Source organism: Aptenodytes patagonicus, chromosome 1, assembly GCF_965638725.1.
Source record: "Aptenodytes patagonicus chromosome 1, bAptPat1.pri.cur, whole genome shotgun sequence".
Classification (NCBI taxonomy): domain Eukaryota; kingdom Metazoa; phylum Chordata; class Aves; order Sphenisciformes; family Spheniscidae; genus Aptenodytes; species Aptenodytes patagonicus.
Window position 1 is genome coordinate 226,970,890 of NC_134949.1, and position 24,158 is coordinate 226,995,047.

The window sequence follows — 24,158 nt, forward strand, 5'->3', positions numbered from 1 at the left end:
CGGTCTGTGGTTGCACACTGATGGTATGAGACTGGCAACACAATTTGTGCTCGGGTGGAAAGGAGCCCCGAGATGGGAAGAATGCAGAAAATAGAGGCAGCTGCACCAAAATAACACCAGGCTTGACTTTTACCCCATAATTACAGCTGCATCTGACAGTAATCTCTTCAAGGAGCACAGCAAGGCTGTCTGGCTCTGTGGTCAAATGGCTTAGCCACGAGCTCTGCCCAGTCTGCAAGAGGGCTGGGTTCAACCTCCCTTTTTGGTCCTGCATCCCTGGGAAAAGTCCTGCCTTTCTCAAACTGGAAAACGGGAAGGAGCCTTAACACTCACATGCTTCGGGAAGCTCCTGTGACAAGTACTGATAATGCAAAAATAAGAACTATTATTATTTTTGCTGCAAAATGTGGCCGTGCTGCCAAAGCACGACAAGTCTGTGGCTATTGGAGTTTCTCTCCAATAGCTGGGCCCGCGGTTCCTTTTGATGTCCTCCCCAGTGCCCCCATCCCTGCCCCTTGCCGCCAAAGCAGCATCTACACGGCAGCTGGGTGAAGCATGTGAGTTGATCCTTGCAACGGTCCACAGCCTGGGACAAAACTCCCATCAATGTCAGCTGAAGCTGGACGAAGCCTTCAAGAAAGAGAGACCATCTAACACCACGCGAGCAAAAGGAACAAGCACAGCTGACGTTTTGGGGACAAGGACAGACCATCATTCATGGAGACATATGGGTTCAGTACAAAACCATTTCTTAAAAATGATTTATTAAAAAAACCACAGACCCCTTCAGCTATACGGTTAATGTTCAGTGCTAGCATCACCAACACTGTCAGCAGGAACAAATGCTTTGGAGGACATAAATCCAGAAGACTGCAGTGTCCAAAGGTTAATGTGTGTGGACTAATCCATGTGAAGGAGCAAGCACCATTGAGGTGGAGGCGGCAGGCGTAGAACAGCATATGGACAGACTCCCACAGCAGTACAGAAGTAGTACATCCCACCCAGCAGATTAGGAAGCAGCCCCATCGTCTCTCTCTCCAAGCATCCATCCTTCACAGTTCAAGTGTGGGGTGATTCACATGGCTTCACCCCACTGGACACGGATCGCAATTCACATTTTTGGCATCACACTTTGGATTCTGGGCTCTTTATGGAGTTTCCTGCCAGTTTCTCCTTCTCTGGGTCTGCCTTTGCCTCTGCTGCGTTACTGGCTTCCCTCTCCTGCCGTCCGAGAATCACATACACAGTCACGAAGCACAGGAAAGCACCCACCTCAAAGAAAAACTGGAGACCAAGATACCTGTGGTGTGGAAACACAATAAATCAGGGCACCAAGCACCAACACCCAAAGTCCCCAGGCACCCAGCAGATACTGAACACGGGGATGGGCTCCTTGGGCACATTCAGCAGTGGGCAAGCAGCAGCTGCAAGCCTGGATCCTGAGAAGGGTGGCAGAAAGAGGAGGAAGAGCTAGGAAGAGCCAGGAATAGTTACTTCTCTTTGGTGTTACATTAACAGATCATCTCTCCTGGTAAAAAGGAGGCATATAAAAACATGTCTTGGAGTTGAGGGTGAATAGGACTTGCTGCAGCTACTGGGCAGGGAGGCACTTAACGACAAATTTGCAACAGGGATGGAAGACCACCTACAGCTCCCTTCCAGCCTCCCCACCGTGCACAGACTGGATTTGGTGTCCTCTGTGTGTCGAGCTGGGCTGTTCTGCTGGAAGATGAACCCCAGGGTGCAAGACACCCTGTGTGGAGCCTGCACCACCTCACAGGCAGCTTTGAGGCTGGGGTCACCCCTGCTGCTGCTGCATTACCTCCACGGAGAAGGCGTCAGGACAGGCTGCTTGTGTTTATGCTCATGGAATAAGTAATAGCATCATAGAACAGCCCAGGTTGGAAGGGACCTCAGAAGATCATCTTGTCCAACCTTTCATGGGAAAGGCAGCCTAGATGAGATTACCTAGCACCTTGTCCACTCGCAACTTGAAAACCTCCAGCAATGGGGACTCTAATACATGCCTGTGGAGGTTGTTCCAGTGAACGATTGTTCTCACTATAAGCAGGGAGTGCTTCTGGAAGTGGACCTCTGTGATCTGTAGCATCAAGTTAGCATGGTGCTTGGCATGGTTTTGGCTTGTGCCGATGACTTCCCTGCAAACCATTCCAGAGCACTGCTGGGAGCCAGCACTGGCCAGGGGTTACGAGTGTCCCTGTTTGCTTACCATGGCATGTACAACAGCTTATCCCGCGTTGGAGGCGGCCTGATGCCACGTTCCCCCTGTGTTTCCCTCTGCACCCCCCAGCCTCTATCCTGACCGCCCATCCCTACCTTTGCCTGAAGAGGTTATTGTCGTAGTATCTGCAGGCTGCCTTCCTGTCGCACTTCTTCTCCCAGAGGATGCAGGTCGTGTCGATGGCGCTGCCGTACAGAACAGGCCCCGGCATCCACGCTGGAAGCAGAGGGTTAGAGGGGCCTTTGTTAGGTTATGGGAGCACCTCTGCCGGGACAGACCCAACCCTGGTTACTTTCCCGTGTCTTAGGGTGGAAAGTGGCTGGGGATGGTTTTCTTTGCTGTGGCCTCATGAAGCCACTGGTCCTGCACAGCATGCCAAGGGCTGGTTGTGTGTTTGCACCCCACCAAGATGCAAGAAGGTCCTTCCTTCTCATTGCTCTTTGATAAGGGACCATCGCTCATCCCAGGAATGACGCTCACCTCCTTCACGCACTGCACTCCTTCCCACGACTGCAGTTCTGGGGGCCTCCAGGTGAAAATTAATTTCCACCGTAAGAAAAATAACTAGTGGGCTCACAGGACATGGTTTGCAGCCACCCTGATATGCTGGAGGCAAACATGGCAGCATCTGCACACAGCCAAGGGTTGTCCTCCTGGACCCAAACTTATTCCCTGCCCTCTTTTATTTAGCCGTGTAGATGTAGTCCCCCGGAGATGCCTCTTCCCCTCCCCACCATGTGCAGCCCCCCCAGACCCTGCAAGGCAGCATCTTTCCCTGGCTTAGGACAGGCTTTGGTCAGCCTGAAACTCTGAATAAACAGCACTTCTGCAGCCCTGGGGCTGCTCAGGGATGAAATCCCCACAAATCCCCAAGAGCTGCCATGATTTTCCAGGACAGCATTTCAACACGTTGTAATTTACCTAACACTCTCAGCAGCATGAACTGTATCCCAACCGCAAACGATTTGTCTTCAGGCTGGATGCTCCTGAAAAACAAAATGGAAAGCGTGCCCTCTGGCATTTGCGCAAAGATGGATGTTTTCCTCCCTGGCATCGCATGAAGCCTTACCCAAAAAGTCACCCTTCAACCCAACCACCAAGGGCCCCAGGCAGTTCCCATTTACGTTAGCAAAAATGATGTTTCATTCATAAGGGCTAGAAGATTGCCACAGCCTTTTCTTGGCCTGAAAAACCTACCAAACTCTGTAGGAGACAGGGAGGAGCTCAGCAAAGTATTTTTGCTTTTAGTTTAAAGAATCCGTATGAGCAACACACAAACAGAAGCCAATATAGCCGCTGGCTCTGCCAAACACAAGCAATACAAGGGGTGCTTTTTGTAACTGGAAGAGAAAAGTGATTTACTCGTTGAGGAAGTGGCTTTCTTTGAGGTGGGATGCCCCAGTGTATATCTTGGTGGTACCCCAGTTTTCTGAAATAAATATTTCAGGCTGTGTTTCCTGCTGAGGTCACACATGGGAGAGGACCGGGTGGCAGCGGAACCCCCCCCCCCAGGGTCATCCCACCTCAGGGGACTCAGCTTCCCTTTCCTCTCTGAATGCCTCGTGTATGCATAGCTCACTCATGGCATAAAAGGTGATTTAATAATGCCTGGGGGTGGAGGTAAAAACAGGTTTTAACCACAGCTTTTCCCTAAAAAGCAACTGGAGTGCTTCCACCACAGAAATGTGCTTGGAAATATCATTTATAGACTAACACAGAGATTCCCCCCATGGCTTTCCCCTCTCCCCCAGCACAGCCCCAGCCTCAGCCTCCCCTGCCCGTCCCAGGCTCCAGCCCCACCAGCCTGGGGCTCGCGTCGAGGCTGGCTCCAGCCTGCCGCTGCCTGCCCTGTAGGCACCTTTCCAAGGGTGCGGGAAACTAGAGTCCTAATTGCTTCTCTGCACTAGGAAGGGAGGCTGTATTCAAGCGAGATCCATCAGAAGGAAGGAAGGTAATGAAACTTCTTAACACGGAGCTGCATTAAAAAGTGCCAAAGTACTGCCGTGCTAAATTAATGCTGAGTTAATGGTGCATCTCGTTACTGAGATATCAGCTGTGGGTGGGGAGAAGGAACAGGATGGCTGCTGGATCTGAAGGTTGTGCTGAGACCAGGAATGAGCGGTGCTGCGGGCAACGTGGGGTTCCTGCGAGCCCCACGGCCCCGTCGGTGGGGGGAGGTTCTGTGGGGGCCTGGCATGGTGTGACACCCACTCGCCCGCCGGCTGCTCCTTGCCTGAGCCTGTTGGTGAATACCACGTTGCCTGCAAGAGCAATTGGCCATGCAGCACTGGTGGCTCCATGATAAAGCCTCCAGCAGCCTGAAATCTCCACTTGCTGCTTAACTCCATAGGCCGTTCAGCAGCAGCAGCCGAGGAGACCTTGGAAGAGCCTTTGCAGTCTTAGGGCAGCAGGAGCTCTGTTAGTGCAGGGTCTTCAAGAGCAAGTCCCAAAGGTCTCCCCTGCTTCAACATTTGAGACTGGAGATGCTCGATGTTTCTGTCCTGCCCAGACATGCCAGGTCTTTGCTAGCAAAGCACAGCCTGCTCCCGAGACAGACATAGCCTAGAAGATGGACAACCACAGGCACCGCCAGATGACAGGAGCAGGGAAGGCCCATTCCCCATTCCCTGCACCAACCCATGCAAAAACCATGTAAAAGCAATGGGAGGAACTGGGCACGAGGTGCAACATAGGGCTGATTTAACCCTCCAGTCCCTCAGCTGGAGAAAACCTTCCTCCACAATTCAAGGACCCCTTGGTTTTCCAAACGCAGCCTCTGGATGCCTTTTCTGCCATGCTAAAAGGAGTGGCTGCACCTAGACCATGGCCAACCCAGTCTGCTCACCTGAGGATGAGCATGAAGGACGGCGTGTGGGATGTGCTGGCGAGGATGCCCGCCAGGCAGGACAGGACCACAAAGGGCAGGAAGAGGTGGGAGCAGCCGGTGCCGCAGGTCCCGGGCTTGGCAAACCCCGCGAGCCCGTTTTCAGAGATGCAGCTGCAGTTGGTGTAGTTCTGCAAAGAGGAGAGAAAACCCAGAGGCTGCTCAACGCTATGGAGATACCAGGGATAGCTGCCAGCTGTCATAGGGAGGGAGGGTGTTTAGGTTTTGTCTGTAAATAATTAGCAGTAATTAGCACTCAACACTTCAGGGAGCGGGGTGGGGGAGAAAAAGAAACACATGCAAAGAAGCTGGCTGAGGATAACAGACTGAGTGGATGAGGAAACACATTTCCCATCCCCACTTCCAGCTTCCAACATGCTGACATCTCTGAAAGAAGGTCCCAGTCATAGAATCATAGAATCATAGAATCATTAAGGTTGGAAAAGACCTCTAAGATCATCGAGTCCAACCGTCGACCCAACACCCCCACGCCCACTAAACCATGTCCCTCAGCGCCTCATCTACTCGTCTTTTAAATACCTCCAGGGATGGGGACTCCACCACTTCCCTGGGCAGCCTGTTCCAATGTTTCACCACTCTTTCAGTACAGAAATTTTTCCTCACGTCCAATCTAAACCTCCCCTGGTGCAACTTGAGGCCGTTTCCTCTCGTCCTATCGCTTGTTACTTGGGAGAAGAGACCGACCCCACCTCGCTACAACCTCCTTTCAAATGGAGTCCCACCAGGTCCCATGGGCATCACGAGGATGCCACACGGGTGAGCACGCACAGCTGATGGGGGACCACAGCAGTACCTCGGTTCATCTCTCTGTGCTTCCAGAGGCCCCTGGAAGTGCTCCCAACCCGGATGCATCCTTGCCTTGTTCATGTGAGCCCCAGCAATGCCTCCCTACCCCCTGCAGCAATCTTTCTATGCTCGTGCTTCCAGTTTCACGCCTGTTGTGCACTGAGGATGCTTACGCACAGGTTTATTTCCATGTCATCATTTGCCAGCTGAACGCTTTGGCATCCCGCATAAATCTGGAGTCTCGGCATGGAAAAATCTCACCCGCAGCTCACAAAACATTCAAGCCTGATGTGAGCTTACTGGCCTAGTTTACATCTTTTGGAAGAAATCTCCAGGGGAGCAGCCTGGGCTCCATCACCTGTACCCAGCTTGTCTCCTGTTGTGAGACTCTCCATCCAGGGGCTACGTGTAGAGCAGAGTTGGCAATCAAAGCCAGAGCCCAAGCTCAGGGGAGTATTAAATCAGAAAACACTTGCTGGGGGAAAATGCAAAACCTCACCTTTGAGAGAGGGTCATAAATAATCGGCACAGCGTTAGCAAAGGAAGGATGCCCCGTGGCGAGGGATATGGATTTTTTTCTTTTTCTCCAGATTTTAGTCACAATTCTCTTTTTTTTAAACAAGAAACCTCATTTTTTTGGAAGAGACCTTTAAATAAAACGAGCATGATCTTATTGTTGCTGGAGGGGGACAGATTCACAGCGGGATGCGCTGTGCAGAAGGATGATCCAGAGGCAGGAGCAGCCCAGGGTCTCCCAAATCCCCATTCCCACATCACTGCCCGGGGAAGCGGCATGGCTGATGCCCGTAAATGAGACTCACAAGGAACTGCTCCCTGCTGAGAGCACGGGGGGAGATTTGGGATGGAAGGGGACACAATCCCTCCTCCCACCTCTAGGAAAGAGGATTTAATATTTTAAATTAAGACTGGGATTTATCTTCTCCAGACATCTGAAATGAACTAAACCAAACTCATCATCTGGGCTTCTTCTGCAGTCATGGAGGGAGAGGTGGGTCTCCAGAGGACGCACCACAGATGAGTGCCTATGATAGCTGAGATGAATTTGGGCCAAAGCAGTTAACAAAAATGCAATTAGATAAATTAAAACTCATTCGATCTGTGCAACTGCCACCTTTTACAGAGAATTGGAGTCATGATGTTTAGGGGACTTGCACAAAGCCAAATGGAGACAAAGGGCTGGAGATGCACGCGATGGAGTCACGAGGCAGGGCTCTGCCCCTTTCATTCAAAACCTCGGAGGATTTTAGAGCAGGGAGCATGATCCCGGCTGCAAAAACCTCTGAGCAGGAGGGGCAAGGCACAAAGCCACCAGCAGCCCGTCCCCATGAGCTGCATCGCCTGGGCAGCAGTGCCACGAGGCTGACGCAGCACCAGGGCTGGGAAAAACCACCCGGCGAAGCAGGGAGAGGGCAATAACTGAGAGCAGCCCTGAAACCAGGGCTGCGGTTTCTGGGCAGGGACGGGCTGCCGGATAGCACACGGCCAGCCCCGGGTTTTTCAGGGCTGTGCGTCAAACATCCCCAACAGTACCATTTAGCAATTGTTTTCTTAAGAGAGAAAGCTGCTCACATCAAACTCTGCCTGATGCTGTCTTATTTCTTCTTTTTTTCCCCAGCTGGGACCTTCTGGTACCCTAAATTTTGGGGGGTGTGCTGACCAGCTCAGATCCAAGCCAGCTGGCAGCAGAGGGATGTCCCTGCTCCCACCCGTGGCCATGCACGAAGAGAGCAGAGCGGGGCTCAGAAACCCAAGAGCCCCATGGCACGGAGATTCCCGCAGTCCCAGGGGAGGCCCCATGGCCACCTCACTTCAACAGGTCACGCTGGACCCAAACAAATAACAAAGCACTAAAAGGTTGTCACTGCAAGGTCCTGCTCTTGGGCAAAGTTTGCAGGCTCCTGCTGTTGCCTGTGAAATTTGGGGACATCGGGCGATGCAAAGAGCAAATCCCTTTCTGTGCACAAGAGCTTTCAAATGAGAGTGTTAAAGCCAAGCTTGCACTGTGCAAGCTTCCCCTGGAAGGGTTGCAGCAAAGCTGAGCACAAAATCGCAGGTTTTCCTGCACACTGGGAGTGTTTCTGGAAACCCAGGCGTTTGGGGCACGGAAAGCAGTAGGCAACAGGTCCCTGCACTGGCAAAGAGCTGCTGAAAATAGCGAGGAAAGTGTAATACAGCAGAGAAAGCAGGAGCTGGAGGAATGCCATGAAATGCAATAATCTCATTTTTCCTTTCCTGCAACAGGTAATACCCAAAACCGGAGAGGGACTGAGGTTGCTCTGCAGACACCTGAGCTCAGCTTCTAGTCCAGCATGATAAAGGAGCGGAGCTCAGCATCTGTAGCCACATCACTGTGTGCCATGACCCCCCCCGTCCCAGGGAGATGCAACGTGCTCCAGCTACTACGTGCTGGCACATGGCTTGGCATTTATAACAACATACTGAGATACAGTCCCTGTGCGGAGGAAGCTCTCACACAACTTAAATTGAGTCAAGAAGCATCAATAGGTGGAAAGAAGATTCAGCACATTATCTCAGCGCTAAAGGAAGAGCTAATGCTGGCTTGACTAAGTAGCATTTGCATGGCACCATCAAGGGAGCCCTGGTTTTGTTGGAGCATGTGGCTACACATAATAATACATATAATGAATGCAGGAGTGGGTCACATTCAGGAGCACGGGATGTCAAAGGGCTGGAGGCATCTTTGAGGAGGAAGAAGCAGTTGAAAAGGATCTGCTGTACAAAAGGCAGGCGCAGGGATGCAGAAAAGCACGTTAGGGACTAAGCTCTGGCAGAAAACATAATTGTTATTAAAATGAAGTGGTGTTAATTAACAAAATGCTGCTAAAAAGTGCCCAGACAGTCCCATGCTGCCATTATATCCTGTGCCAAGAACACAGAGGAAAACTACTCACCCTATATGGATTGCTAACATTTTTCAGCTAGGGTTTTGAATTGGCAAAGATTTCCTTACTATTTATTTGTTGAACTGTATTGCCTGGAGACCCAACAGACAACTGGCACTGGGAAAACTCAGCCCTACTGGGGTTTTGGTGACAGGCAGGGAGCAGCAGAGGAGAGAGAAGCACATGGCAGCAAAATAACCCGGCCAGGTCTGCAAATGAAGGGAAAGCCAAGAGCAAACCCCATTTCTCTATCCCCCGCATCAGGGCTCTCCCACTAAATTATCCTCTCACGCAGACGCTTGGCTTGACAACCGGTACTTATGGAGAGGATGCACACTGAAACTAGATCATGATTTTTTAATCTGCAAATCTGCAGGCTGAAAGGTGGAATAACACTGCTCTAACGAGGCCCTCCCAGAGCAGTCAGTGAAGGTCTGCTAAATGTCAGCACTGTGTGTGCTGGGGCAATGGTCCCTCCAGGCTTGGCTTGCCCAGAGCACACAGAGTTGCTCCCTGAGTCCCCAAAAGCAGGATTTACCTTCCCTCTCTTCATTCTCATACCTGATCTATAGACGTAGCCTAACTAAAGCAAGTCGTATGATGGAAACGCCCAGGCTGCTTCTGCAACTGTAGGTATCAGTTGAGTGTTTTCAGCTGGTATTTCCCCCCCACTCTGCAGGAGGGCTGTTTGGACCAAGTGCAGTTTTGCATTTTCCTTCAGCAAAAAATAAATAAATTGTTCATTCTAGGCTTTGAGCAGTATTTTAGGTCAAGCCCAAGCAAATACTATCGGGTGAGCAGCCTGGGTGATACCTGCTGCCAGACATGAAGGTATGTGAAAATGTGTGCCACCTGCATTGATATTTTGCCTTCACAACCCTGAAAAAATGGAAACACTCAGACTCCATCCAGTTTCAGAGAACTTCAGGCCTGTGGTGCCTAAATTGGGAGCCTGGTTTCGGTAGGTCCCTATTCAAGGAACACAGATGGGGCAATTCACAGCAGGAGCCTGGTGGAGGTGGGTTGACTCACCCCGTGGAGAAAGCATCCCTTGAGTACAAGAGGCATCCATGGGCTTGGGGTCATGCTAGGTGCTGTGATTAGCCCTTCCCACACTGCACGTCCTCCTGTCCCACCGCAGGAATCACAAGCTAAGAAAGGTGACCTCGTTGGTCACCATTTAGGTGGGAAGGGAAAGCAGAAGGTCTTTGCATCTTCCATGCAAAAAGACCACTCGAGCTGCTGGGTAGCAAGGGAGATATTGAAGCTAGGGTTTGTGGAGCAAAACCTGACCTGGGAGGGAGCAGTGGATGGGGAAGGACACCTTGACATCCTGAAAGGCTGGATACTAAAAGGTTTCTGCCTGCTGCTTTGGCCAAGGACCTGCGCTGGAAAGGGCTGCGTTATACTGGAGAATGCTAAGAGACACCATCTACAAGGGGTTTTCCTGGGACGTTCTCAAACTTCCCCTGCTCATCCCACAGGGTCACGGAGAGCTTGTCCAACACCCACTAACATCAGAAAACCTATTTGCCAGACTTGAGCGCTGCATTGGTCATCCCTCATTAGCCATCCCAAGCCAGGACACTAGTGCAGTGGGAATGACTCACCAGGACTGAGTTGTTGCCTGCATTGATAATTACGACTCTGCAGCCAGCGGAACAGGGTGAGATGTATTCAATAGCGTTAGAGCCGCAGATGGGGTTATAGGCTTTCTCGGGGCAGTTACACTGGAGGTTACACTCCAAGGCGCGGTGTCCAAATTCAGAGCTACGACGGGAAGAAAATATTAATGCATGGTATTGAGCCTCATTAATACACATCTTATATAGAAAATACACAGCATGTATATCAAGATTAGTAAAGAAACACTTGATTGCTTAACAAAACCTTCCCCATATGTAAGTGAGGACCCACAGAAATTCCACTATAACCCCCCCAAGCCTTTGCTCTGCCTGGGCAAAGCATCCTGACCACGAATGGTCAAGGGAGTCACCCACTTCCTTCATATTTGGCCCCAAATGAGGGGTCTTGGGGTATTTGCAACACCACACCATGGGAGGTGGTGAGCTTCCCACTGAGGGCTCGGACCAGCTTCCACCAAGACCACAGGATGCTGAACATGTGAATTTACAGCAACTTGGATCAAGCCTTGAGGGAAGACAAGAAGGTCCTGCCCATGTTTAGCTGCGTAGGGAAGCAGCCACGGCTTTGAAGGTGTGATCCCAGGGCTGGCCCCTGCCCAGATTATTTGCCTGTGAGTAACGTGCCGCACTTTCCAACATGAAATCGTAATCTTGTGCTGTTTGTGCCAAAAACACCTGTTCCCAGGTGCCTTGCTCTTCAAACATATTGCGGGTTTCACCACCAGTCAATGAAGTTAGAAGTAAGGACGCAGCAGATTCAGTGTTTATTCACAAAAGCATTAATTTCTAGCCTTATTTTATCACCATTAACTGTTTCCCAAGAGGGAATAAGCCCATTTCTGCATATTCTGCTTAAATTCCACCTCCACCCCAAGGAGTGCAGCTGGGGATGGGGGGTACCCACAGCCCTGGGAATGACCCACCCATGCCCAGCCTAGCTGGAGCCGTCAGTACCTCTCACTGTAGGTAACGCCCGCGACCTTCTGCGTGGGGCAGCCGAGGAAGAGGAGGGGGAAAGCCATGAGCAGGCAGAGGAACATGCCAAGGACGCACATGGCGCTGCATTGCCTCAGGGACATCTGGAACCGCTTCAGGATGGCGCCACCCACCACGATCCCCACCATCGCCCCAGGGATGTTCACAGCACCTGGGGAAAGGCAGGTCTTTGTCTTCCATCCCCCGACCCCCACCAGTCCCTTCATTATAGCAAAGGCCCAGATGATTTCTTGTTGGACTCCTATTTTTCACCATCGGTGATAGGGAGGGGACCAAGGTTTTTGCAGGGACTGGTGGGATAATGCTAGAAAGAGCAGTTTTACAAAAACAGTGGGACCCCACAGCAAACTGGCTGTCTTATGTATCCATGCATGGAAGATGTAGGGACCAGTGAAAAGCCATGCTTAATCCAGAAAACGTGATTTTTCAGCGTAGACAGGAGAAAATATCAATGGAGCCTGGAGAGGACATTTAATTTCCGCGTAATGCAGCAACGTGCCCACTTCCGTTGTCATCATTACAAAACCGTGAAGGTTTCCATGACAGGCTTGGAGTTTTGCAAAACCCACCTTACAGTGGGATACCAAAGACGTGCAATCTGTTTAATTCAACAAAGAATCAACAGGGAGGTTGCTTTCAGCCCATAAATACCCACACAGGGAAAGGCTTTCCAACTACAGAAAGCTTTTTGATCTAACGGAAAAAGGCAAAGCAAGATTCAGTAGCTGGGAACAAAAGCTAGAAAAATTCGAACAGGAAATATGGTGCACATCTTCAACAGAGCGGGTAAATCAAGGCTGGGAACAACTCAGCAGGGCACGTCAGTGGAGGACACCCCTGCTTCAGCATTTAACCTTTCTGCCTGTATTTAGCCTGGGTTGCTGGGCTTTACCAGTCTGCTCTGCTCACGTTCTTCTGATTTATTTGTCGCAGACTTCAGAAGGCTCTTTCTCTGAGGATGCATGCTGTTTGTTCAAAAATATATTTAAAGTACTTCTGCGTCTACATCTCTGAACTCCCCAACTGATTGTAAGAGTAGGGCTTTATTCTTCCTATTTTTATTACCATGAGACGCTGGCACAGGGAGACCTCAGCCCCGGACAGGACATTCTGGATATCACAATACAAGCAAAAGCAGTCTACTCTCACGAGCACATATCTTGCTTAACACTTATTCCTTTCCTTCTTAACAATACCAACAGCAAGCAATTAGCCCAACCGTTACAAGCAATTAGTCTAACTATAGCAAACATTTTGAAGAGTTTAAGCATGATTATTACACCAGCCTGACTGGCCTTTTGCTGCAAAGTGCCTTCAAAATGCATGCATACATTACTGAAGTTTTTAATTTTATTTACTATCTACTGTTTTAAAGGCCCTTAACCCAATGATCGATGTAAAGTAATCCCTGCTACAGAAACGTGCACAATCCATATCTGATGTTTCTTTGTTCCCTTGATGCAATGAGTTGGTTTCCTCTCCTTGATTACAGTGAAGAGCTTTAGATAGCAAACATTTCTCCAGGTCTTAAAAGATTTTATTCTAGCAAGCTCCGGCTGCAAGGTAAAGGAAGGAAGGTAGATAGTAGCTGAGAAATCACATGGGCAAGGACCTCGTGCCACGTCTGTCTGTAGGTAATGGAAGGAGACTGGCAGCTCCCGAGGGAAAGGTGCTTCTTAATAATCTCTAGATTATTTTCTAAGAGGTGCTCAAAAGCTGGCAAGCCTTGACAGCAACACTTACCGATGATCATGTTGGCCAAGGATGCCGTGAGGGAGAACTGTCTCTCCAGGAACTTCCCCATGAATGTTGCTAAACCAGCAACCATGGCAGAGAGGTTGACCTGAGCCAACACCACCAGCAGGTAGACGGGATGACGCAGGTTCCTTAACAGGACCAGAGGAAAATCTGAAAGGAAAAGGGGAAACCTGTTGCATACAGAGGAGGTGTACGGCAAAATATTAATCCACGGAAAGTGGCAAAGCTTTGAATTTTCCTTCAATTTTTGTGCAGAATTAACTCTTTAGGAGCGGTGAGCTCTTCCGAACATTTCATTTTTGTAAATGAATGTGTGCTTTCAGGGTTTATCATTTCAGGGCTTGATTGTGTGACCATTTGGATATTAAAAAGTCAGGATGAAGCATCAGGACTTTGCAAAAATTAAACACCTGAACACTGAGGTTTGTTGTGAATAAAGTAGATTTCATCTCAGCTAACAGCAGCCATCTAATGAGAGGCATCTTATTTAAACTGTCTAGGGTGAGAGAGGGAAGCTGACGACCCTCATCCCACCTGCCTCAGGAATCAGCCATGGGATGGGTGAATCAATGGCAGAAGATAGTTGTTGCAAAAGACGAAGCAAAAAAGTAAGGTTCTCAGTGCAAAACATGTCCAGCCGCAAAGTGAACCTGAGAAGAGAGCAACTCCTCTCTGGACACGTCCCAGCCCTGCAGAGCTCACCTCCGTATCTGTTAATCCTTTTGATTTGCTGCTAAGGTCGATCACACGTAATTTCTGCTGAAGCCCATGCAGCGGAGACTGGGAACTGCTCTAAACACACGTGCATGCAGGCAGCGTATAAAGGGTCTGTGCTAGCGCAATGGGAAACTGTTGGAGGCATCAGCATCAGTAGACTAGACTAGACTAGACTAGAATATCTGCAGTTGGAAGGGACCTACAACGATCATCTAGTCCAACTGCCTGACCACTTCAGGGCTGACCAAAAGTTAAAGCATGTTGTTAAGGGCATTGACCAAATGCCTCTTAAACACTGGCAGGCTCAGGGCATCGACCACCTCTCTAGAAAGCCTGTTCCAGGGTTTGACCACCCTCTCGGTAAAGAAATGCTTCCTAAGTAAACTCTACATGGAGCATCTTGACCAAAGAAAATTGGTATCTCACATCAACGCTTGGGTGATGTGCTCAAGCAACCCTGAACATCTGCTAATGCAGAGGACAAATCTGCCGCCTTCTTGCTGAGCTCTTCTTCAGAGCTGCCAGGGTCTTATGATGCCTTAGGAGAAAGGCAAGTGGCCCTGTGACAGTTTTTCAGCCTCAGCTGAACCTCTGTAACTGTGTCTGTATCTCCTGCCTTCAACGGGTGGACTGTACCGGGATGGCTGAGAGCAAGATCAAAACCTGCATGTCTTTCCCCCACCACCCACAGGCTGAGGGCTGCAGCGTTGAGTCATTACAGGGGTTGCTACAAACACACATGGCCCAAGTAAACGCAGCCTCAGTTCCTTTCCCTGAAGCTTTCTGGCAGGGCTTCTGCTAGAAGAAATACAAAAGTAGCTGGGAAGTCATTAAAAGTTAATTTATTTGTTTGCTGAGGTTGCAATTTCAATGTCCTTTTTGTTTCAGTCATAAAAATGTGGTTTTTGATTACAGGCAAGAAACACTCCAGCAAATTCCCCTGTGGCTGAACCCTCACTGCTTGAGAAAAAGGTATCTTCAGCCTGCTCAGCAAAGACAGCTGCCCTGCTCCCAGTGCCGCAGGAATCGGGATGCCCGATGCTGACACCCGCCAGCTGGGAGGCTGCGGTTCTCCAGCCTGGAGGGATTTCTCCTTCGTGCACATCCTGAACCCACTTTCTGCTCGTGCCTTTGCTCCCCCTGAACCATCACCTTCCCCCGTGCTCTTTGTCCGGCTTTGCAGCACACAAGCAAAAGGCGTGCATAAGGGTAACTTCCACACAAACAGATGATGAGTTTCCCAGATGAGGGCCCTGAAAGTCAATATGCTGAAGCAGAGATAAGGAATTAACAGGGAGGATTAATGCAAGGGCCTGCCGTAAATTAATGGTGTTAATTCTTAGCAGCTCACAAACAATTGGGACAATCTTTATAACTGCTCCAGCACAGAGGCACCGGGGGACTGGAGAGGGAGAACTATCTGGTGCTTGTCTGGGAGTTGCCCCAAGCTGTGTATTTGTTTTAGCTGTCCTAAAAAGTCATGTGAAGAGCAAAGGTCCCTCCGTGGATGCAAGGGGGTCCTCCATACACAAAGGCAAAGCTCTCGTTCATGGGAGTATCACCTCTCCAGCTCAGCACTTTGCTCTCAGGGTTAGGCAAGCAGCTAAAGACGTTGGGGAGCAGCAAACTCAGGGCACTGGAGAGGGTCCAAGTATGCAAGGCAAGTTCAAGGACCCTGAAATACTGACACGCTGGAGAGCTGGGAGGCTAGCAGTCAACTGGAGAAGGAATGAGCTGCAATATCTCTGTGCTAGACCAAGGTGAACCCCAAAGAAGGGAGGTGGTTTTGCTCTTAAGTATCGTTACAGGTCTTGCTTTTTGAAGCATATTCCTACCTAGTTTACATACTGGAATATCTCAGACATATTGCAAATATGAAACCTCAGCTTGCTCGCTGAAAGATCTCCTGAGAGATAACCCAGCCTTTTGTGGGAGTTAGTGGGAATCTTCCACCAAAAAGACTTATTTTCCTTAGAGTTCTTCGGTCTTTTCAATCAAACTACGTCCCCTCTGCCACCCCACATCAGCGCTATAAAGCTACGACAGCGAGCAGGTCATAGCTTCATGGTGGGAGGCAGCAAGACTGCCGTCCTCTGCAATCACCATCTCATTACTAATTGGATCTTCCTTATAGCTCCAGAGACGAAGCTGGGCAGATGCTAAAAACAAGTGGAAACTTTAAAATAATAATAAAAAAAATTCCTTGAAACTATCTTTAGGCACCATAGAGAAACAAACAAGTCACAAGCCCAGTGTTTTAATTGCTTTGAAGATCACCTTTAATGGATTAATTCCCAATATGTGCAACAGAAGCTGCACATCCTCCCAGGTGTTTTCAACAGAAGCCTAGAAATTAGCAATGGAAATGACTTCAGGCTAGCTAAATCCTACTTTCTTGATTACTGTGAGCAGGTCCAATGCCTGCAAAAGGAGCAATTTGCGAGCACGAGGAGCAGGGTGCAACCCAATGTCATCCAGCGCATCTGTGCAAGAGCCAAGATCATTCCCCACAGTGCCTTGACTTTCCTACTTTTGAATAACGCCAGTGAGTGGAGCCTGCTCCCTTCTTGGGTAATTGACCTCATTGTTTGGAAATGTCCCCAGTGCTTTGCCTGAGTATTTATCCTGTACACGGCTCCATCCTGTTATTGCTGATTGTGGATGGAAAAGCTCTTCCTGTCCTTGAGGCAGAGTTCCCCGGGCTTTGTGAACTGCTCTCTGCTCATTACGCCTTCCCCCAGAAAGATTTAAAGCCCAGTGGCTTCCAGAGAAATGGAGAATGTGAAGCATCTCATGGGATGGGCTCTAACCCATCCTAATTTTTTTCCCAATAAAGTAAACAGCAAAAATTCCCGCAAGCCTTATTTTGCTTTCAGTTATCTCCACGTGCGCTGAACCAACAGAAGAAAAATCACACAATGCAATCCCTTCTCCATAATCATGCTTCATTTTGCATCATTTAAGCTGAAATAAGTGACTAAATAACATTTCTGAACATATTCCTTCTCCAGGTCAGCTCAGTAATTTAAGGCTTGCCTCTGCCAAGCCCTTAAGAAAATGATGAACACTTAAAGGCACTCTTCCGTCTTTTTCTGCTCAAGAGGCGGACTCAAGCGCTTTGCTGAATCACAGCCTAAGCAGGCAGTGTCTTTCTCACCTGGAGTTTCCCTCAGGCTTGGGCCAGCTTTGGAGCAGGAGCTGTATTTTCCCCACCTGTCAGTGCCAAGGCGAAGCCGTCCCTGTTCCCTCCAGCTGACAGGCAAAGGGACACTTCCCAACGGGAGATGCTGCCTTCCTCCCAGGTGAAGCATTCCTCGTCCCAGGTTGAGTTTGCAGCCATCCCGCATGGGTGGCCCGTGTGAAAAGACGAGGCCAGTTTTCAAAACGCTTTAACACCAGCGATGAGCCAACTCCAAGTGTTGACTCAATTGACTCCAACCCCAAGTGCTTTGTTTGGGCAGACCCAACACTGATGGTGCCAAGTACTTTCGAACTGAAAGTGGATGAAGATCTGCAGATGAGCCAAATAAGAAACCACAGCCCTAATCTCTAGGCCCGTTTTTCAACCTGCTTGCTGTATTCAAACACCTCAACCAGAGGGAGGACTCTGTCTTATGAGGGATGCGGGAGGAACAGGACTGAAATATCATGGGGAAAAATCTGAGATCTTGTGCGGTCCTTGCTTGATCCAATCCCTGCTGGCATCCTAATGCTTTCCTTCATCCCACCCCGAACAGGGGACCCATAGCCATCAGCGACCTTCTTCCCACCCCGAACAGGGGACCCATAGCCATCAGCGACCTTCTTCCCACCCCAAACAGGGACCCATAGCCATCTGTGGCCTTCATCCCACCCTGAACAGGGGACCCATAGCCATCAGTGAGCAGGGGACCCATAGCCATCTGTGACCTTCATCCCACCCTGAACAGGGGACCCATAGCCATCAGCAACCTTCTTCCCACCCCGAACAGGGGACCCATAGCCATCAGTGAACAGGGGACCCATAACCATCAGTGAACAGGGGACCTATAGCCATCAACACTGGGCAGGCCTGGGGCTGCCTGTCCCAGGGACAGCACCAAAGTACCGGGCAGCTCTGGGAAGGGGACCATCTGTAAAACCTCCCCTCGAGATGCAGATGGACCGGCAAGCAGATGAGGTCCAATCCACTTCTTGCCATCTCCAGCATTAGGCTTAGCCCCTTGCCCATAAAACTAACATATTTCTTACAGGCAGTGAGGAGCTGTGAGCATAAGACTGAATTAATATACAGGTTGCTATTTCTCTTGTAAGATATTATAGGAATCTGCTTTGTGTCGTTTCTGCTGGTGGATTGGCACTGCCCATCTCCTAAATGCCCATCTCCTGCCTTTCTGCAGCGTGGGCTCCTGCTCCCCGCGCTGCATGCAGAGACGCCAGGCGCAATCAGAAAAACCAAGGAGGTACGACTCAAAGATTTCACAGCACAACCCCATCAGTTCCAGCCCTCTGAGACCAGCAAAGCAGGACCCTTCTCCTTCGGGAGCCGGGTCACCCTTTTGTACTGGGGTGTGGTGGAAAAGGGGCTCACTATGAACGCGGTACGGGGACCAGGCTGTCCTACAGCATTTCTCCATCACATGTGTTTCGTTCTGTCTCTCTTTTTAAACAACAGAAGGGATAAAACAGCAAGGTGATTCAGGCTGGAAAATCTCCAAACGCTGTTTTCATAAACTATCGTATAGAAAAGAATAGTAAAAATAGAGAGGAAAGAATGCTTGGTGACAGAAAGAAGAAACAAAATAAGCAGAAGAATCACAAAATGGGAGGTAAAATTGTCTTTCTAGTGACCCGTAGATGAGCTAGCACTGAAGTTTTTAGACTTCAACCAAATTGTCCCCCTCTAACCATCACACACTAGCTACCATCCAGTTTTTGGCTCTAGAAAGAGTTTTCTATTAAAAATCCCAGTGATTTCAGCAAGATTGCTCTCCTGACAAAAATTACAGACACTTAATTTTTTTCAGGACTGGGCTTTAGGGGATATTTCTCAGAAATAATGAATTTATTAGCACAGCTCCTGCAGCCCTGACAACAGCAACCTTGATGCAAACCCTGAGCCGAGCCTGCAGCTCGAGCAGAGGTAAGATATTTCCTTCTCTCTTCACCCAGGAGCAGGGAGCTCATTTTTATTCATTTTTCAGAGGCAAAGAACAGAGTGCCGGTGTGAAAATCCCACCTGAGTGCTATAAATCTGTTCCCACACAGTCGCTTCCATCACGCGGGTTTTCTAAATGACAGTGCAACCAGGTCAGAGGGGGAATAAACCCCCGACTTGCTCCTCTAATTTAGCATTAGGCTAGCGAGCAAATGGTGCAGCTAGCAGAATAAAAACCCGCCCATGCTTGTCTGGCTGTGCCTGGCCTGCACTGACCTTAATAAAACAGAGAATTTCCAATAAATTAAAGGGATAATATTCAGGAAATATGGAGGAAGCAGACATGGGTTGACTTCAGAGGGTCACTTTTCTTAAGTAATTGCCAAAGTGCAGAGTTTTTCCTTCAAATAAAACCCAACCCCGAGCAGTAACCTCCACAGACTAAAGTCCAGCTGATTCCCTTCAGCACAAAGAGCTTACTCATTTCTAAACAAGCTAATTGCATTGGATTAAGATCACCCTGTACAAACGTGCATCTGATTTTAATTGCTCAGACCCTGGCTCCACGCAGTGCCGGCCATCCTCAGTGGGACAGGGAGGGCAGCCTGGCTCTGATATTGTCACCAGCCTTTAAAGGGGGGGGAGTCTGAGGAGGCTTTTGGGGATGAAGAGCTGCCAGTGCTGCTGGGGGTCTGTTCCTGCTATGACCTGAGAGCTGAGCAATAGCAGCTGGATGCACCCAAGCTGCAAAACCCCTCTAACTGGGGGACTCTTTCCCTTCCCATGGCTCTGCTCCGGGCTCACAGTTTGCACCCCTCTTTTCTGCCTGGTTTTGGGCTCCGACGAGGTTTTGGCCTCCATTTCCAACTGCCCAGATGAGCCATAAAGCCACGCAACATTGAGAGCTACCAACCCCAGATGCTTTGATCAGCATGAGGTGGAGCTGGGTAGTCTGGACATGATGGCAAGCATCAGCTGTGAGCAGACGAGGAAGAGATCTGCAGGTCTAATTAAACCTAACTACGCCTAAGTTCCATCTTGAGGCCTTACCTAAGAGTTAGGCTGAACACAGGGAGGAAAATCCCTTTTTCTTACCAGCATTGCAACCTGCCCGTTGCCAGGACGTATGTTTGTGCAAGCAGAGAAACCCCGTCCAAGCGGGAGGCGGGGGATGCACACACTTACGTTTGATGAACTGGGTTAGAGAGAGGCTTTGCACGTGTTCGGATCTCGACCTGAGCTGGCTGAGCACATCCTCGCTCTTCTTGCTGTCGCTCTCCTTCCCACTCACCACCTGGGGACAGAGGAGAGGCTGTCACTGCACCGACCATGCCGAAGTTTCCACTGAACTCGCTTTTTCTCTCCCAAATCACGACAAACAGCAGCCCGTGCTTCTTGCAGACAGAGTCTGCAATGTTTCTGGGCTTGGCCAGCACTGTCCATGTCCAGCGTGGGATGTGCGGCCGCCACCGGGCAGGTGTCTTCCCACCCGTATCTGCTGTTCCGTGCCCGCACCATCAGGTTTCCAATGGGGCTGAGAGCATCCACGCAGCTGTCTGCGTTATAGGGGTAAGAGCCAACTTCCCCCCCTTTCCCCAACAGTAATGAATCACACTTCATAAATATTGAGCTGGGCCATTACCCAGGTACAGCACACCGTGTGCTCAGCTCACATTAATATGGAAAGTCAGGAGGTGTAAGCCTTTGCAACGGGAAAGATGGATACCCTTAGGGAGACGCTTTTCTTCCCCAGAAGGTCTGTTTTGGCCCTGTGTGCAGGGGAAGCAGGCACGGGAACCCAAGGAGCGATGCACCTAGACCTCCACCCTAAGCAGGTTTGGACACTGGTTTTGGATGGAGGATGAGCATTTCCCCTGTGCCTCCGTGTGTACCGTAACAAGCTGCTGTGCAGGTGCCTTTGCCCCTGTTACCAGCAAGGACGGTGGGCCGCAATTGTAGGAGGAAAAGATCCAGGCAAGGAGGGGGTTTGGGAGGGAGGCAAAATATTTTTCACCTCCTACACTGGTGCTGGCCCAGAGCCACCCGGAGCGGGGCCATACCAGGGTGTACGGGGAGCAGCTACAGACCCCTCACCTCTCCCAGCCCCTTTCCACTCTTCTCCTGCTCCTCGAAACCCCAGCTGACTTCCAGCAACTCCTACTCTCTTCAACGCTTTTCATTTTTTTTAGCCACATCTTTCCCACTGAACAGCAGCAGTATGGAAATGACATCCTCCCCCACCCTGGTCCATGGAAGGGGACGGATCCTGCAGCTCCCTCCTTTATTCCTTCTCTATTCAGGGGAACAACACTGTGCAGCTGGAGGTCAGATGGGGCCAGCATCTCTGCTTAATTTAGCCTCAGCTGGTGCTTACGGCTCTGCAGGACATTAATCCAGGTGCTCGCAGGCTCTGTGCCCCAGGTGTCACGCTGCCACCGCTCACGAGCAAAGAGGTGCTGGCAGAAGAGGAGAGGTGGAAGATGGAGGGCTTGGATCATCCAAGGTCCACCCCGGCCTCATTAGGAGATGACTGCATGTCCGAGGCAAGTGTCCAACATCCCATTAGCAAGCGGGAGGCCAAGGGAGGGGAGGGTTTCTTGGATGTGCATCGGATCCCTTGCTCTGCCGGCTTTTAGGGGAGTCACTGGATGGAGGGCATTAATTAGATTAGATACGCTACTATACATGTGTAACAGCAGAAAGTGTTCAGCGGGAGTGCGGTTTTCACGGAAAACCACAGCATATTTTTAGCCAGAAGGACAGAGCCAGCGGCCCCGTCTCTGACACCCCACATCGGCTCAGCAACGGCGCTGTTGCAACTCTCAACACAAATTTAATATGAGTCAGACAAAGGAGTTCATTCGATGTTCTTAATTCACAGAAAGAACTGGACAGCTCTTTGGCTAAAATGACCTCTTTTCCTTTGAAACCTAGACTGATTATTAAACGTGGGAGAGGTCAAAATGTCCCGTGCTGCGAATGCCACATTCCCTTTTTGAAGAGCCTCTACAAGGCAAAAGTGATAAAACTCCTTTCATGGTTTTTAATAGTCGAGCTTGGAGAGTAACACATTTTTCAAACGCAAAGATAAAATCCAGCTTCCTTTCACTTTTCAGTTAGGTTACAGGGTCTCTTCTCTCTGCTCTAGAACTGCAGTGTTTTCCAAAAATACATTCAAGCTGTTACTGACTGTGGCTTTCTCAGCTTCCAGCTGTTTGTACTTCAGAGAAGTAACAGTCTGCTGGGCACTGTCTGCACATCTAAAAAAAAAAAAAAGCCCCAAATCCCCCCAAATTCCCCAGTCCAGGATGCCTCTGCGGGAGCGGGACATTTCTGTACACATCTGCTGGCTTTGCACCCGCCCGAGGAGCTGCTGTCTGCACATGGAGCAAAGCCCTCGAGGAGGAGGAAAACTGCTCTCCCCGCGCTGGCTTGGCTCCATGATATATTTTTTTGCTGCCTGAAAGGATCAGGAAATGTGTTCGTTCCTCTGGGATGAAGCAGGCGCGTTCACATGCCGGGGAAGCAAGCTGAGGAGGGACCGGCACGAATCCTGCCCGCTCGCTGCGGGCAGGGAGGCGAACGGTGCTGGCTCTGCTGTTGGAGATGCTCGAGCCCTGCCGACGATGCCGTGCTCCCACCGCAGGCCGTTTTAGCATTACTCAAAGCGGGCGATTTGACAAGCCGGCGTCGGTAGGTGCAATAACACGGGCTGGTTGCTCAGCACTCCCCCGGCCGTCTGCCGCAGCATCGTGCCAAGGAAAAACAAACAAATGTGGGAAACATCTTGCAAAATGCCCCCACGCTTGGATTTTTCAGGATGATTCCTTAAAGGACTCTGGTGCATCTTCACCGGTGAATGGGCTCTCATGTTTTTGCAACGGGATTTTCTTTATCGCCGTCACTTCTAGCCTCGTGGGGGGATGGAGGAGGCAGTCAGGCTTTTGAGGAAGGAGGATGAAGCTCCCCCACGCTTTGCGTTAGGAAGAGCATCCTTAACCTGACCTCGACCTGGGGAAAGCCTCCGTTTCCCTGCACGGACATGAATAAATCAGGTGTGACTGAGCAGGGCTGAGACCTGGACTTGCTTTGCAGGAAAGGCAAATGAAGGCAGCTTGCCTGCGCGCCGGGCTCCTGCTTTCACCTGCCTGCTATTGCACCTGCGAGAAGGGCAGCCAGAGGTCCTGGCAGTCTGGTTTTGTTCAAATACACCACTGGAAAAAGGGATAAATGACCTGCTCTGTGACAGAGAGGTTTTCCTTGCTTAATTTGAGGCTTCTGCAGAGTTTCCCTCTGGCTGTGCAGAACCTGGCACTCCCGGCTCAGCGAAAAGTAAGGTCAGAGAAGCTATTTTCATATTAAATAAACAAAATGTAAAACCTCATAGCTTGGAAAAGAATTATTTTCCTCCTGACAAGGTCGTGCTCCCTACAAACACTTCATTATGCCTCTTCCAGCAAGTGTGGGTCCCACCAGGGACCCTATTTCCTAGAGCATTAAAATAACCAGCCAACAGGCACCTTGTTCACGCGAAATGGGATGATTATTTTTAGCTGCCATTTGTGCCTGTCTTTAAAGCTCCCTGGGTAAAATCTGAACGTAGAGACCAGCCCATTCCTGTAACATGCCAGTGGCACCACCATACCCTGCCACTTGGCCCCCAGTTGCTCCCCAGATAATGCCCTGTATTTCTAGACTGCCTTTGCTGGTGCTTTAGGAGCTTTAATGAGGAAGCCTCAGAGCATCGCAGCCCCGGGAGCGAAGGCTTCCAGGCAAAGACTTAGATTTCCCTGTCCCCGCTCTTTAACCTTTCCCCATTAACTGATAACCCAAATTGGAGCCGGTGTTTAAGAGAGTTCCCTGTCAGTTATTTTCATTTCAGCTTTTCGCGTGCACTGGAAATGCCCCAGGTCACTGCTGAATAAACGTGGGAGGATTTGTATAAATGCAGGCAATCTGTCCCAAGACAGAACCTGGAGAAGTTACTTTTCACCCCCCCAGCACCGTTGCACAATGTCTCTGCCTGCACAGAAGGGTTGAGTCACTG

At 50.0% G+C, this 24,158-nt stretch overlaps 1 protein-coding gene across 2 annotated transcripts in view; it reads right to left on the reverse strand.

The window, feature by feature from the left end:
* Positions 1–732: 732 nt before the first annotated feature.
* The window catches only part of SLCO2B1 (solute carrier organic anion transporter family member 2B1), a 62,958-nt gene continuing 39,532 nt past the window's right edge, over positions 733–24,158 (reverse strand). For both annotated transcript variants that reach the window (XM_076328554.1, XM_076328555.1), the window contains exons 8-15: positions 20,297–20,405; positions 13,243–13,407; positions 11,458–11,650; positions 10,468–10,627; positions 5,088–5,257; positions 3,164–3,228; positions 2,338–2,458; positions 733–1,300 (exon numbers count right to left, since the gene is read on the reverse strand). In XM_076328554.1, coding sequence (XP_076184669.1) covers positions 1,126–1,300; positions 2,338–2,458; positions 3,164–3,228; positions 5,088–5,257; positions 10,468–10,627; positions 11,458–11,650; positions 13,243–13,407; positions 20,297–20,405 — 1,158 coding nt within the window. In that variant the 3' untranslated portion in view covers positions 733–1,125. The remainder of the gene's footprint in view (positions 1,301–2,337; positions 2,459–3,163; positions 3,229–5,087; positions 5,258–10,467; positions 10,628–11,457; positions 11,651–13,242; positions 13,408–20,296; positions 20,406–24,158) is intronic.